The sequence below is a fragment of the Callorhinus ursinus genome, unplaced genomic scaffold (genome assembly GCF_003265705.2).
Source record: "Callorhinus ursinus isolate GAN/ISIS: 27379988/994484 unplaced genomic scaffold, GSC_fseal_2.0 scaffold53, whole genome shotgun sequence".
NCBI classification, from domain to species: domain Eukaryota; kingdom Metazoa; phylum Chordata; class Mammalia; order Carnivora; family Otariidae; genus Callorhinus; species Callorhinus ursinus.
Genome location: NW_027397115.1, coordinates 7,974,661 through 7,989,235, shown reverse-complemented (window position 1 = coordinate 7,989,235; position 14,575 = coordinate 7,974,661). Strand labels below are relative to the sequence as shown.

At 53.4% G+C, this 14,575-nt stretch overlaps 1 protein-coding gene across 7 annotated transcripts in view; it reads left to right on the top strand.

Annotated features, from left to right (window-relative positions):
• The window catches only part of BCAS4 (breast carcinoma amplified sequence 4), a 60,867-nt gene that overhangs the window by 10,756 nt on the left and 35,536 nt on the right, over positions 1 to 14,575 (top strand). For 4 of the 7 annotated variants that reach the window (XM_073883959.1, XM_073883955.1, XM_073883958.1 and 1 more), the window contains exons 2-4: positions 4,632 to 4,703; positions 10,420 to 10,472; positions 14,105 to 14,201. In XM_073883959.1, the coding sequence (XP_073740060.1) occupies positions 4,632 to 4,703; positions 10,420 to 10,472; positions 14,105 to 14,201 (222 nt within the window). Of the gene's footprint in view, positions 1 to 4,631; positions 4,704 to 10,419; positions 10,473 to 14,099; positions 14,202 to 14,575 lie in introns of all 7 variants that reach the window. The other 3 variants (XM_025853360.2, XM_025853359.2, XM_073883960.1) reach the window with 2 other exon arrangements.

Here is a 14,575-nt window from a genome sequence, read left to right as displayed (position 1 = left end):
CCGGGATCATGACCTGAGCCGAAGGCAGTCGCTTAACCGACTGAGCCACCCAGGTGCCCTGTTTTTTTTTCCAATTAAGCTATAATTCATGTAACAAAACATTTACCATTTTAAAGTATACAGTTCAGTGGGTTTTAGTACATTCACCATGTTGTGCAAACGTCACCATGACCTCGTTCCGGAGCATTTTCATCCCGCAAGAAAGGAACCCCATGACCATTAGCACTTCTTCCCTCATTCTCCCGCTTCTCATTACCCCCCAACCAGTGATCTGCTTTTCTGTCTCTGTGGATTTGCCTCTTCTGAACATTTCACCTAAAAGGAATCATGTGATACTTGGCCTTTTGTGTCTGACTTTTTTTTTTTTAAGATTTTATTTATTTATTTGAGAGAGAGCACATGAGAGGGGGGAGGGTCAGAGGGAGAAGCAGACTCCCTGCTGAGCAGGGAGCCCGATGCGGGACCCGATCCAGGGACTTCAGGATCATGACCTGACCTGAGCCGAAGGCAGTCGCTTAACCAACTGAGCCACCCAGGCGTCCTGCGTCTGGCTTCTTTCACTCAGCTTCATGTTTTTGAGGATTATCCATGCTCTAACATGTATCAGGTCGACATTCCTTTTTATTGCCACATAATATTTCTTTTTTTTTTAAGATTTTATTTATTTGTTTGACAGAGAGAAAGCACAAGCACAAACGGAGGGAGCAGCAGGCAGAGGCAGAGGGAGAAGCAGGCTCCCCACTGAGCAGGGAGCCCGATGCGGGGCTCGATCCCAGGACCCTGGGATCATGACCTGAGCCGAAGGCAGACACTTCACTGACTGAGCCACTCAGGTGCCCCTGCCATATAGTATTTCCATAGTGTGGACGCGGCACATTTTGTTTGTTCATTCATCACTTGATGGACCTTGAGTTGGTTCCACTTTTCGGCTCTCATGAATAATGCACACGTTTTTGTAAGAACATCGTGTTTCCAGTTCCCTGGGCTATGTTGCTGGGTCATAGGGTAACTGCGTTTCACCTTCTCAAAGAGTGCCAGACTGGGTTCCACAGCAGTGGCGCCGGGTCACACGGCCCCCAGCAGCATGCGAGGGTTCCAGGGGCTCCCAACACTCAGCTGCATTTGTCATCATCCAGTTTGCGGTTGTAGGGGCCCCAGTGGCCGTGAGCCCGGATGGCGGAAGATTTCCCGCCGACGAGGGCTTTGGTTTCGACAGAGGAGTAAGCGGAAGCAGGGGCCAGTGAGCAAGGACTGTGCCCGGTGCCAGGGTGGCGGCGAGGAGGGTGGACAGAAGCGGTGGGCTTCAGGCCATGGTCCGAAGGCGGCCCAGAGAGGATTTGCAAACACACTGGATGGCCGGGCTGAGGAAGGAAGGTGCATCAAGGATGCTCCTAGGTGTGGGCGCCTGGGTGGCTCAGTCGGTTTAGCAGCTGCCTTCGGCTCAGGTCACGATCCCAGGACCCTGGGATCGAGCCCTGCATCGGGCTCCCTGCTCGGCAGAGAGCCTGCTTCTCCCTCTCCCTCTGCCTGCCTGCCACTCCCCCTGCTTGTGCTCTCTCTCTCTCTCTTTCTCTGTGTCAAATAAATAAATAAAATCTTAAAAAAAAAAAAAAAAAAAAAAAAGGATGCGCCCAGGTGTCTGGACTGAGCAACGGACAATGGGGTTTCCCCTTCCTGAGTTGGAGAAGCCCATGGTGGAGGGTCTGTTCGTCGGGTTTTGGGTGCCTGTCACCGGTGGGCCGGGGCCAGCCCCGTTTTGGCTCTCTGGCATGCCCAGCTGGGAAGCTGGGATTGGCACTTGGGGAGATTGATGTAAGAAAGGAGATGCCATGATTCACGTGTGTTAAAAATGCCCACCGGCCAGCCGTGCTCTGAATGTCACTCCAGGAGAGCCATTTGCCTTCCCCTCGGAGTGGGACAGTTTATGCCCAGGGAGGTGCACAGGAGGGCAAGGGCATTCATTTCGCTGATGGGCTGGTGAACAAGGCGTGTGGGCTGCCGCCTGCAGGACTCTCATTTCTGAGGCCACTTAGGGGATTATCTTGAGAGAAAATTGTCCTGTGAATGATTTGTGGGCATGATGGGTTGGCTAATCCTGAGCTCCTTCCTGTTGGTTGGGAATGTCTCCGGGCTCGTTTCTCCTTAGCCGGCCAGTCAGCAAGTGCTTTCTCGGCTCTCTACTGCACTGGGGCCCTGCCCCAGGATGGGGAAGAGATGGGGGACGGAGACTGTAGCTGACAGGCAGCAATAAAGGGGACACCCCCCCCCCCAAAGAGCCTCTTCGTAGTTATAAACTTCAGCTCTTCAGAGTGCACAGGGTCAAATCTGGCTTCCGAGTTTATTAGCTGGCTGACCTTGAGCGAGTGACTTAAGCTCTCTGGCCCTCTGTTTCTCAATTCATAAAAAGGGGGAAATTATAGCCCCTACTATGTAGAGGTCTTGTGAGAATCAAATGAAATAATCCCTTTATTAGTGATTAGCCATTGTTTTTATTATCTAGGGAGAGAGATACATAAAGCAACCACCTATTATGCACCTACTGTGTGTCAGCCCTCTGTCCACTGATTTGACCGCATTCATTATGTGAGGTTAACCTTCTAACAACCTGCCAGACCGGTGTGGCGACACTGTCACAGGGGAGCCGACTGAAATTCAGACCCTTGAATGAAGGTCCCATGGTTGGCAAAAGAGAGGATGGGATTTGAACCTGGGACTGACTAGCCTCCTTCTCGAACCCGCCAGGGTAGGGGGAGATGTGCTTCTTCTGAGCAAAGAGCTTCAGGCCCCGCCGGGGAAGGAGGCGGCCTGTCCAGCTGGGGCGAGGGCATCCGTGTCCCTCTGCAGGTGTTGCCTTCCTCGGCCGGGTCTGGGGTGTCTGCACCTGCACTCTGGGGGGGGAGCCTCCCCCGCCCATCTGTGCCCTTCTCCCGCTTCATCCCCTCCCTCTGCGAGCAGAAGGAAGCGACCAACCTTCCTGTCTTCCATCTCTCTGGCCTCTTGTCTCCTTCTCTCCTTAGCGCATTAAGGGCTTCTTTTCCTGTGATCTTACTTTTTGGGGGGCGGAGAGAGCGTCCTGTGTGTCTCTCAGTCCTCCCTCCGCTGTGGTCCCCTTCCTTGTCAAGCCTCCCCCGTGCAGGCACAGAAATAGTCCCAGCTGCGAGATGAAGGTTCCAGAGTTTAAAATTGCAACTCGGTACTATTTTTACTCCAGCCAGAAAGATTTTTTTTTTTTTTTTTTGCACAGCCGTTGATTTTGTGGTGTTAGCAACGAGGGCATCACCCTCTGTCCCGGACAAGCAGGCAATAAGCGGAGGCATCAGGTGTCGGGGCACAGGTACCAGGCCTGCCCAGAAATGTCTGGTGTTGCCTCCCTGGAGCAGAACCGTCTGGCCTGGGGAAGCCCGAGCAAGTGGCTCATGTTCTCGGCAACTTTCTTGCTAGATGCCTGGTCATTACAGAAACAAAACCAAACCAAAAAGGGGTATTTTAGAAGTCATGCACACGGTACATACTTGAGAGGGGGGAGAAAAAGGTTCAAACTAGTTTTTGCACAAGTGATTTAAATGGGGTTGTAAACTGGCAGACCCTTGCACGGTCATGTTTGGCTTGGCCCGTGCTTGGCAGGACATGAATCCATGCTACCATTTAAAAATTGGGACATTTTCCATAACATTAAAATTTCTGGCTTCTCTCGAAAAATGGAAGGCTCTGGCAGCCCCGGGTCTGTGTTTACTGATGGCTGCTAGATGTTCTAGATTTGGGCAAGCACTTTTCAGATCGCCGCAAAGCCCCGGCAGCCTGCTTTACTCCTTGATGTCACTCATGACGTCACTGCCCAGCCCTGGTCCCTCGAGGTTTGAACCCTTCAGATAACATAAAGCACTCGAGTCCCCCTTGTCAGACCCTGTTCCCCAATTCCTACTCTCCAGGGCCAAGGAAGCACCATTAATAGGTTGCCAGATAAACTACAGGATGCCCAGTTCAATTTGAATTTCAGATTGAGTGATCATTTAGTGTAAGTACATCCCCTAACTATTAGCAGTTTGGTCTGTATGGTTCCAGGCCTTTCTGGTAAACCACGTACGTCCTTCGTGTGTTGGTACAAGGATGGGTTTCTATTTCTGCCTCTTCCGCATCTTGTGTTAACTCTCCGTGGTGTTTGTTAGGGGGTGTTTCTCACGGTTTGTAAGAGCTTTGAGGCTATGGACTCAAGCCCAGTGGGAATCCTGGCCCCACCACTTGCTAGCTGTGTGACCTCGAGCAGGTTTACCTCACCCCTGAGCCTCAGTTTCCTCATCCGAACAATGGGATGATAAGGATAGCTTTGTCCTGTTTCCTGCTAGTTTTCATTCATCTCCTCGCTTGTGAAATCTGCACGGAGTGGATGGGCCATGGTGGCTTTAACCAGGCCTCTGTCCACAGGCGTCAAGATCGTGGACAGCTTATCACGATTTTAAATGAGGCTAGGAGAGGTTTTGAAAAGGTAAAGGAGGTCTGAAGGGAACTGGGCAGATAATCCTAAGATTTAGTTTGCTTTAAAAAAAAACACACACACACAAAAAAAAACCAGTGAAGGGCGTTTGTCTCCCTGGAAACCACTTGCTAATCTCCAGGATATTGTCTCTTTTCAGGCGAAGGAGGTGGAGGAGACCATTGAGGGGATGCTCCTCAGGCTGGAAGAGTTCTGCAGCCTGACTGACATGGTGAGTGTCTGCCTGGGAGGCGTGGATTTAGGCCCAGGCCAGACTCCAGGCCCTTCCTGGAGTTTTCTGGGGAAGCCATTTTGGTGGTGATTTAGCAACCAGAAAGAATGGGGCAGCGGCCAGCAGTGAGGGGGAAACCACGCGCACACTCCCTCTCACACTCTCTCTCACACTGTCTCTCACACTGTCTCTCACTCTCACTCTCTCTCTCTTTCTCTTTCTCTCTTGCGCGCGCGCTCACGCGCGCGCTCTCTCAACACCAAGGCTGCCTGAGGCGGCCATCTTGATAACGCCCATCCCCCCCCATGGCTCTTATTCCACCGAGGAGCCCGGAGTGGGCCACCAGGTGGCACTCTCGGGCACCGATGCGGGGAGCCGTTCAGCGGGGATGCTAAGACTATATTTAACTTCCCTCGGCTCCGCGCGGTCCGCCAGGCAAACATGGAGACGGCCAGGAAATAGGCTTTAGGCCTGCAAGGCCTAGAGGAGCCTCTGGCCCGGGCTGTAGCCCGAGGCAGGGTTGGGCATCAGATTCCTTGCCGAATCCTTTTGTTCTCTCAGCTTTTGCCTCCCACTCTGTTCTGTTGGATCAAATCCCTTTGGCTGGGTGAAGAAGATGGAAGATGGTGCCTTAGGCCCAAAAGATAAGGTCTCCACTCCAAATTCTGTAAAAAAAAAAAAAAAAATCTCTTCTAGATCCTTGTGTCCCCAGGACTGTAGCCAGCCAGGTGTGGGGCCCTGAGGAGCCATGATAGAATTTTCTGGAAGCTCCCAGCAGCCTGGGTTTAAGGCTTCTGCCGGAAGACCCAAAGGGTAGAGCTCCATATTGTGATCAGGCCCTGCCTCTCCCTGGAGCAGAGGAAGCCCGCTGGGCCCAGTGGGGTAGATTTGTGCCCCTGTGAAGCACGTGTCTGGAGAAGTGTTTGTGAGAGCCCCAGGGTAAAACACAAACAGCAGACTGGACGTTTGTTGAACACCTACTTGGTGCCAGACACGGTGTGAAGTGTGATGTCCGTATCACCCCCTTTCTCCTTGAAGCAGCACAAAGCGATGGGCACCATGTCATCCCCACTCATTCAACAGACCTACCTTGTGCCATCCTCTGGGGACACAACAGTGAACAAGACAGAAATGTCCCCAAGAGGACATGTATATGTTTTTCTCTTGAGAACCAATTTTCTAGTTTGGGTGTGGGTCCAGGTGGGAGCTGGGAATGAGACAGACTTTGAACAGCCCGGATAGTCCTTTCTTCATCACCAGCCATTGGGCACCTTCCCTGACTGGGCGCCATGGTGAGCCTGAGGGTGCAAAGAGAGTCAGCTTTGTCTCCGTTCCCCCTGCTGCGGGAGCCCAATGTGTGTGACCAGGGCTGTCATCCAGTGTTGAAGCACCAGCCTGAAGGTGTATTCAACGTGCAAAGGGAGACTGCAGAGGTTTTGAAGAGGGAGAGAGGGTCTGGAAGGAACTGGGCCCATGATCCTAAGTCTTCATTTGCTTAAAAAAAAAAAAAAAAAAAAATGAAGAGCAGAGGCGTTAAATTCTGCCTGGGAAATTGGGAAGGCTTTGCAGAACAGGTGGTGATTAATTTGGGGCTTGAAGAAGGAACAGAAATAATTCAGCCGCTGGGGAGGGTAAGCGTCCAGACAGAGGCACCAACCCATGGGTATGGTGTGCTGGGCACAGTGTGGACCCTGGGGGCCCACAGGCAGGGGGCGGATTTGGAAGATGGGTGGACTGGTGACCCAGGGACACTCTGTTCTCAAGTTCAGCCATCCTCCTCCTTGAAAGGAGACCCATTATCTGCCTGAGGGGAGAGCTTGGGGCAGGAGTCAGCCTAGATCGGGGAGAGGTGCCCGGCCACCCTGCCTTAGAAATTGCCAAGGCTTCCCGGGGTGGGGAGCCTGTGTGTGTGTCACCTGGAGTCCAAGGGGTCAGGCAGCGCTGACAAGGCCCTCCCCGAACCAGAAGCCTGGCGATGCATTTATACAAAGATTTTAAGACTGAGATCACGCACATGACCCATGGACCCAGTCCCGCCTGCAGATATGTTGGATGTTTTTGGAAGGAAAAGAAAAAGGAATTTGCTGCTGACATTTATAGAATGTCATGCAAAAAAATCAGGATTTCTGGCTTCTTTTGGAAGAGCAAAGATCTGGCTCCCCTGGGGTGCATGGGCCCACCTGGCCAGCATCGGCCAGAGTGGTGTCGTGGTCACCCCACTGTGGACAGCGCGTGAGCTCTCCAGCGGTCGCCGTCCACTGCTCCTGTGGGGGCTCCCCGACTCCAGGGCCACCTGCCAGGTACATCCGTCACGTGCGCGTGTGTTTTATGGCAGAGTGTGTTTCTCTGTACTTTGGGCCCTACTGAAAGCAGGCAAATGAACTGAGACCAAGAGGGTCCTGTGTTTCAAGAAAGGGAACAGAGTGGGTTTCCCATGGGGGAGAAGACCATTTCATGAGTGTGTATGTAAATGAGAATGTGTCTGGTACGATGCTTTTGTGGCCCCTGCAACAGTGCTCAGTGCTGACACCGTTTAGATTCTGGAAGTCCTCCTGCCCCAACAGCTGAGGCTCAGTTTACCTGGTGTGTCTGTGCACGTGGCACAGAGAGAGGCGTCCAGCTCTCAGCCTTGGCTTGGAACCTCCTTTTCTCGCTAGATCCAAGCTACGGATGAATGGGGACCTCTGGGGAGCAGGTGATGTCACACCATGGACATTGTCCCCTGGGTCCCTGCATTGGCCTTTGGAAACACTTGATCAAGTTAGAGGTCTGAGAGAGGCCAGGCTCCCTGGTACACAGTCCAGAGAGAAGCCGCTCCATTTCCGATCAAATCAGGCTGTGAGAAACGAGAGTCCGGCTTCCTCTCTGATGCATTAACTCCACGGCCAGCCTGTCCTTGATCGCTCTATGTGACTGGAATTCACAACCCTGCGCCTGCCTCCTGTTTAGACCTTAGATATAATGCTGGTAGCTGCCACTGTGAGCTCTGACTCTTCCTGCTGGGGGGCCTTGAGCACAGCACGTCCTCTCTCTGTACCTTTCTTTTCTCTTCTGTAAAATGGACCTAATGGTCCTGATTGTCTATGGCTGCATCAAACTACCCCAGAACGTAGAGGTGTGTGTTATGTGGGCCAGGGCAGGGCCCAGAGGGGACGGTTCATCTGAGCCGCATGCCACCCGCTGGGGCAGGGATGTCCAGGGTGGCTCCTTCTCCCCCTTGTCTGACGTCTGGGCTGGGAGCGCTGGGCGACCGGGGACTGGTTAGTGTAACTTCTCCCCCATGCGGCCTCTCCTCGGGGCTGGCTTGGCTTCTGTAGCGTGGCGTCTGGCCTCCCGAAGCAAGCATTCCAACAGAGGGGAAGTAGAAGCCGCCAGGTCTCTGGAGGGTTGGGTATGGAAACTGACAGTGTCGCTTCTGTCATATGTTACCGGTCACCACAGTCTGCACACCCAGATCCAAGGGGAGAGGACACAGACCCCATGTGTCCATGGAAGGAATGGAAAGAATTTGTGGCCCTCTTTAATCTACTGCAAACGGTGTCCTTCTCCTAAGAGTTAGGGTGCAGACTTGATGAGGCGGGGAAGTACTCGTTACGTCCTCTAGACTGAGCCCGATGAAAAAGACCGACAGTAGCAAGTGTGGGCAAGCGTGGAGCAACAGAAACACTTGTTCACGTGCTGGCGGAAATGCCAAATGGCACAGCTGCCTTTGGAAACAGTGTGGCAGGTTCTTACAGAGTCACACATGCACTGACCCTACACCCCAGCAATTGCAAAGCGAGGTAGTTACCCAAGAGAGATGAAAATGAGAGTCCACAAAGACCCGTACACAGATGTTCCGGAGCAGCTTCATTCACGATGCCCCAAACCAGAAGCAACCGGAATGCAAAAGAATAAAGTGCCCCGAACATCATGAGTGCCGTCAGACACAGATTGCACAGTGGTGGAAGCCGGATCGTGGTTCGCTCTGGGAGGGCGGTTGTGACCGGAGCCTTCTGGGCTGATGGGATGTTCTACGCGGTGGCTGGGGTGGTGTTGACGCAGATGTGGACACACGTACACATTCATCCAGCTGCCCACTTAAGGCCCGAGCCCTTCACCGTCTGTCATTTCCTACATTCAAATAAAAATCATTGCTTAGCAGGGTGCCGGCTCTGTAGGAGGTGACCCATGCATGGTGGCTCGTCATTATGAAAGCACCAGAAGGTCGTGACACCAGTAAGGATTTGTACGGCCTCCAGCTCAGTGCCCTCTGGAGTTTGGGCACCTTGTCCGAGCCCTCAGAACCCCACCCCTGGCAGGGAGCAGACTCTTACTTCGCTCACATGGATGGAGAAAATTCTTTGTTGGCCTTGGTCCAGCACTTGCATTTGGCATTGGTGTGTGTTCTTGGGTCAAGTGCATTTGGCTCTCCTTCCTGGAGGCCCTGAATCATCCGGGACAGCCGTCTTTGCTCAGTGATAACCCCCACATCCGCTACCCAGACTTCTGGGCTCTGGAGGCCAGCTCCGGGGAGGTGGGTGACCAGGCTGGGGAAGGGTCTGCCAGGTCCTCAGGCCAATAAAGCTGGCTGGGCATTCGTCCTGGCAGAGGCTCAGCCAGCACTGATTCTTCACTGACCTCTCTTTGCCCAGATGCGTGTGACGTGATGGTGTGAAGTGGGTGTGAGGAAAGAAATGTGTTGCTTTCCTTTGACTTCCCTGTAAGAAGAGAAGTGCCCAGGGCTGCCACGGATGCCATGCTGGGGAGACTCTAGGGAGTAGTAGGGACTATGGTTAACCAACGGGGGCAGCGGTACCCAGCTCCAGCCGATTGCTGTCACAGGGGACACGGACTCAGGGCGGCCAGGTCCTCTGCTTTTTCACAAGAAGCTAGAAATCTGGGCTTCTCAGGGAAATATCCTTCGTTTCAGATCGTGGCACCTGGTGTGGGTGCGCTTTGGTTTTTATTCAGACGTGACGCAGGCTGACTCTGCAAGGCCTGGCAGAACACACGTGCAGACCTCTGGTGTCACCGGTGACCTCAGACCAACCTGGATAGGAACCTTCCATCTGCCACTTGGTAGCCTTGTGACCTTGGGCCGGCTCCATTTCGTTTTCCTGTCCTTGAGCATTGTCCTCAGCCATGAGAGGTTGAAGATAAAATGGTTTCTGATTCACAGGGCCCGTTCTCAGCGCGGGGCGAAGGTTCGTGGGGTGCTGGCCTTGTGCCCCTCCCACCCTTATTTTCTGCCTTCCAGTTCCCAGTTCATGGGGAACCACCAAAAGGTTTGGGGGCCTTCTCAGACCCCCAGGATTACTCTCTACCCCCGCCCCCCACGCACGTGCAGCCTGCCATCCGGGCAACTATAGCTAGCTCCCCATGGCCCGCAGCTCCAGTAAGTGGAGAGGAGTCTTCAGAGAGGGGCCTTCTTGCCCGGCCCCAGATGCTCTCTTCCTTGGCGTCCTTCGGAGCTAGAGGAAGGGAAGGGCGTGCTCCGTGACTCTCGTCTCTGCGGCCTTCCCTTCTCTCCGGTGTGTGGGTCACTAGGACCAGGGCCTCCTGATTTTCTTTGTTCTGACCCTATTTGTTTTTTTATTTTTTTACTTTTTTTACTTTTTTTACATCATTAGTTTTTTGTTTGTTTTTGTTTGTTTAAAGATTTTATTTATTTACTTATTTATTTTTAATAATTTTTTATTGTTATGTTAACCTATTCGTTTTTTTTTTTTTTTAGAAATTAGCAGAGAGAAAAGATTTGCGTTTGATCCACTGTGTTCCGACCCTGCTGTGAGTTATCTGCTCTTCGTTGAGTCACGGAACCTTGGTGATTTCTCCAGTTTAGCCTTGTTGGGGGGAGGGGATGGGTATGTCTCTAGAGGTTTGGCCTTGGGGGAAGAAAGGGAAAATATCGAGGGCTTTTTCCTGAGGGGGGGGGGCGCCGCAAAAAAGCGGGGGCCTACCGGGGCCAGGGGGGGGGTGGACCTGAGGGGGGGGGGGGGGGGGGGGGGGGGGTGAGGCATTAGGGAAGGGTGGTGACTGTGTCACCAGGGGGCTCATGCCCCACCTGGAGGCTGCAGCCCCTGCTCAGCTCAGCCCAGCCTACCGCGCCAGGGAGGCTTAGGCCCAGTGTTGCCCGAGGGGCTGACTTTTAAGACACCTTGTAAAGCCCTACTTAATCACTTGAGTATTTTAAAGCCATGTTTATACGTGTTGTTTTGCAATAGTTTTAGATTTACAGGAAGAGGGCAAGGACGGTACAGAGGGTTCCCCCACGCCCCTCAGCCGGCGTCCCCCCGGGGCGAGCGTCTGCCGTGGCCACAGTACCTTCGCCAGAACTGAGAAGCCAGCCCGGTGTGTTGCTCACTAAGCTCCACACTTGATTCTCCTTTTGCGGGCTCCCTACTAATGTCCTCTTTCTGGGCCAAGGTCCCACGGTGCATTCGGTTGTCCCGTCCACTTGGTCTTCTCCTCTGTGACGTTTTCGTCTTTCCTGCTTTTCGTGACCTTGGCAGTTTTGCGGAGCTCTGGTCAGGTATTTTGTAGGGGGTCCCTCCGCTTGGGTTTGTCTGATGGTTTTCTGGTGATGGGACGGGGGGTGGCGGTTTCTGGAGAGAATCCACAGAGGTGGCATCATGTCAGGGGCACTTGGCTCCCATGGTCCCCTTCCTGTAGCCTGTGTCCTGTCATCTCTTCCCGAGGGACTTTCATGGATTGCTCTTGTCCTTCGAGTTACGATCCCATATCGCCTTACGCATTCTGTTGTCCAGATTATTCCTGCTACGGCCATTTGGCTCTTTCCGGCTGGCCTCTGTGTAAACACTCCCTTACAGAGCGCTTGGCTGGCCCCATCGCTGGAGCAGGCGACTCTCAGTCTCAGGGTCGTGAGTTCGAGCCCCACGCTGGGCATAGAGATTACCTAAGGGAAAAAAAATGTTTAAAAACAAACAACCAACAAACACTCCCTTACGTTCTGGACCTAGAAGATTCTCCAGGGGCTTGTTTTCCCTGCCCCACCTCTAGAATCAGCCATTCTCCTAAGAACCTTGCTTGAATCTTAAAGTTGGAAATTAAGTCACATTAAAAAACTCAGACACTTTGCGAACCACACGAGGTGCACGTGCGGGCCCCATCCAGTGAGAGGTGGTCTTGTTTAACCCCCAAAGCATTCTTTCAAGAGAAGTACTGTATGGTCCCCATCTTATAGACGAGGAAACCGAGGCGCGGGGAGGTCAGGGCAGAGACGGAGGCCAGGCAGCACGATGCCAGATGCCACCCTCTCACGACCTGTCTGTGCCCTTGTGGGGCCAGGGCGTGAGACAAGAGTGTACCCAGGACAGTGACTTGGAGCCAGGTGCCCAGGGAGATGGCAGCACCGTGACCAGGGAGGGGGACCAGGAGGAAAGAGTTTGGTTTTGGACACTCAGGGAATGGGGTCGCTTCTGAGACCCAGGGCACATCCTGAAGGACAATGGGAGCAGAATTCCAGGAGAACCACCAGAAGCCTCATGTATTAGGCAGAAAAAGGAGGAAAAACAGATAGTTTTGCAGGCATTTTTGAAATTAAAATTTTGTGCTGAGTTGTCACTGCGTTAGTTATCTATTGTTGGTTAACACACTGTCCCAAAACTTTCGGTCCTCACTACTTGGCGGCGCCTGTGGGTCAGGCGTCCATGCGGCTGCGCTGGGTGGTCCCTATGGTCCTCCCGGCAAGGTGTTGCTTCAGCTGGGGCAGGACCGCATCCAGCGAAGCCAGCCGTTGTGTGCCTCAGTTCCTCTGTCCCTAGCGGGCCTCTCTGCCATGGCAATGGGCTGGTGATGGAGAGGCCCAGTGAGAAAGAAGATGGGGTGGGGGGGGAGAGGGAGCGTGCATGAGTGGGGGTGGAGAGAGAGAGAGAGAGAGAGAGAGAGAAGGCCAGCAAGCTGGGGGGACAGTCCTCTGGAACCCTGTCTCCAGACTGACTGCTCTCCTTTTGGCTGAGTTGTCTCTGTTAGAAGCGAATCGCCAGGGCCGGTTCAAGTCCAGGGGAGGGGATCCCACAGCAGGCATGAATACAGCGGGTGTGAATACAGCAGGTGTGAATACCAGGCATAGAGATTACCTAAGGGAAAAAAAATGTTTAAAAACAAACAACCAACAAACACTCCCTTACTCCCTCCAAAGCATTCTTTCAAGAGAAGTACTGTATGGTCCCCATCTTATAGACGAGGAAACCGAGGCGCGGGGAGGTCAAGGGCAGAGACGGAGGCCAGGCAGCATGATGGCAGATGCCACCCTCTCAGGACCTGTCTGTGCCCTTGTGGGGCCAGGGCGTGAGACAAGAGTGTACCCAGGACAGTGACTTGGAGCCAGGTGCCCAGGGAGAGTGGACCACCACCAGGAGGCAGTGGTCACTGGGGACCATGTCAGGAGCTGTGCCAAACACTTCTGCCAGACATTCCTCACCTGCATGCCAAGGAAGCAAGAAGCAAAGGCAGGCTCAGAGGAGTGCGGTGACTTGCCCAAGGTCACACAGCTCACAGTGGGTAGACCCGAACTCAGACACCAGGCTGAGTCCTGCGCCCAGCTCCTGGTGTTCCCACCCGTGTTCTGTGACTGTCCCCACACCCCCACTCCAGCATGGCTTTGGAGCTTAGCTGAAAACACAGATTCCCAGCCGACCCCAGACATAGAGGGGCCTGGGAATCAGCATTGGAAAGGTCTCCCTCGGGGGGTCCCGATGCTCCCTAGCATCTGAGAGCAACATTCGCCGCCTCTCTGCCCCGTAAGGAGATGCTAACGTGGAGATGGAATCTCTGTCTCCCACACACCGAGGGCTTAGGCTTGGTCCTTTGGCTCTTAAAGAAAATCGAGGCATAGACGTCCGATTTCAGTGCCCAGGGGAAGGATGTGGCTTCATAAAGGTCATAGCCACTTTTGGAGCCCTTCCAAGCAGAAGCAGTGGAAACTTAAAAGAGATGCTGTGTGGGGGGGATGCTTAGCCCAGCGTCGACAGAGAAGGGCGCACTCGGATACAGGAAAGCTGTGGTTTTCATTCACATTATTAGTGAATGTTAGTAATTATTAACGACTTATTAGTATCGTTAATTTCAGGGCAGTGAAAACTTACCTCAGCTTGGGTTTAGAGAGGAGGTTTTGATTTCTTTCCATTTGCTCCAGTTGAGTGGTTTGGAAAATGGGGCTCTTTCGTTTGGGACTGGTGTTGTCAGGTGTTTGTGGGGGAAACAATCGGCGGTTCAGTAAGTAACACCTGAGTAGGTCTGGGGCCCGAGAGGCGGTGGGCTATCCCTGTGCAGGGTGCCGCTCGGCCTCTTGGCTCTCCGCGAGGTCTCTGCAGACCCTGGGCGACCCGAGAGGCCAGCCGAAGCCTGGGGTACCAGGGCAGAGAGCCTGATGAGCTGTTTTGTTTCTTGCAGATCAGGAGCGACACTTCACAGATCTTGGAGGAAAGCATCCCGCTCCTTCAGGCCAAAGTGACAGAAATGCGTGGCATCTATGCCAAAGTGGACCAGCTAGAGGTGTGTCCGGGATCGTGAGCTTTCTTTGCGAGATCCGTGGGCTTGTTCTGGGTCTTTCATCCTCTCTTCTGAAATGCCAGTCTGGTCTCAAGCACATCAGGCGTTAGACCCAGTGCAGGGGGTTGGTGGCCAAAGAGGGGCTGTGCTTACATGGTATTTTATTTTATTTTTTTTTTAAGATTCTATTTATTTATTTGGCAGAGAGATAGCACAAGTAGGCAGAGAGGCAGGCAGAGGGAGAGGGAGAAGCAGGCTCCCCACTGAGCAGGGAGCCCGATGCGGGGGCTCAATCCCAGGACCCTGGTATATGACCTGAGCCGAAGGCAGCCGCTTAACCGACCGAGCCACCCAGGCGCCCCTTACGTGGTATTTTT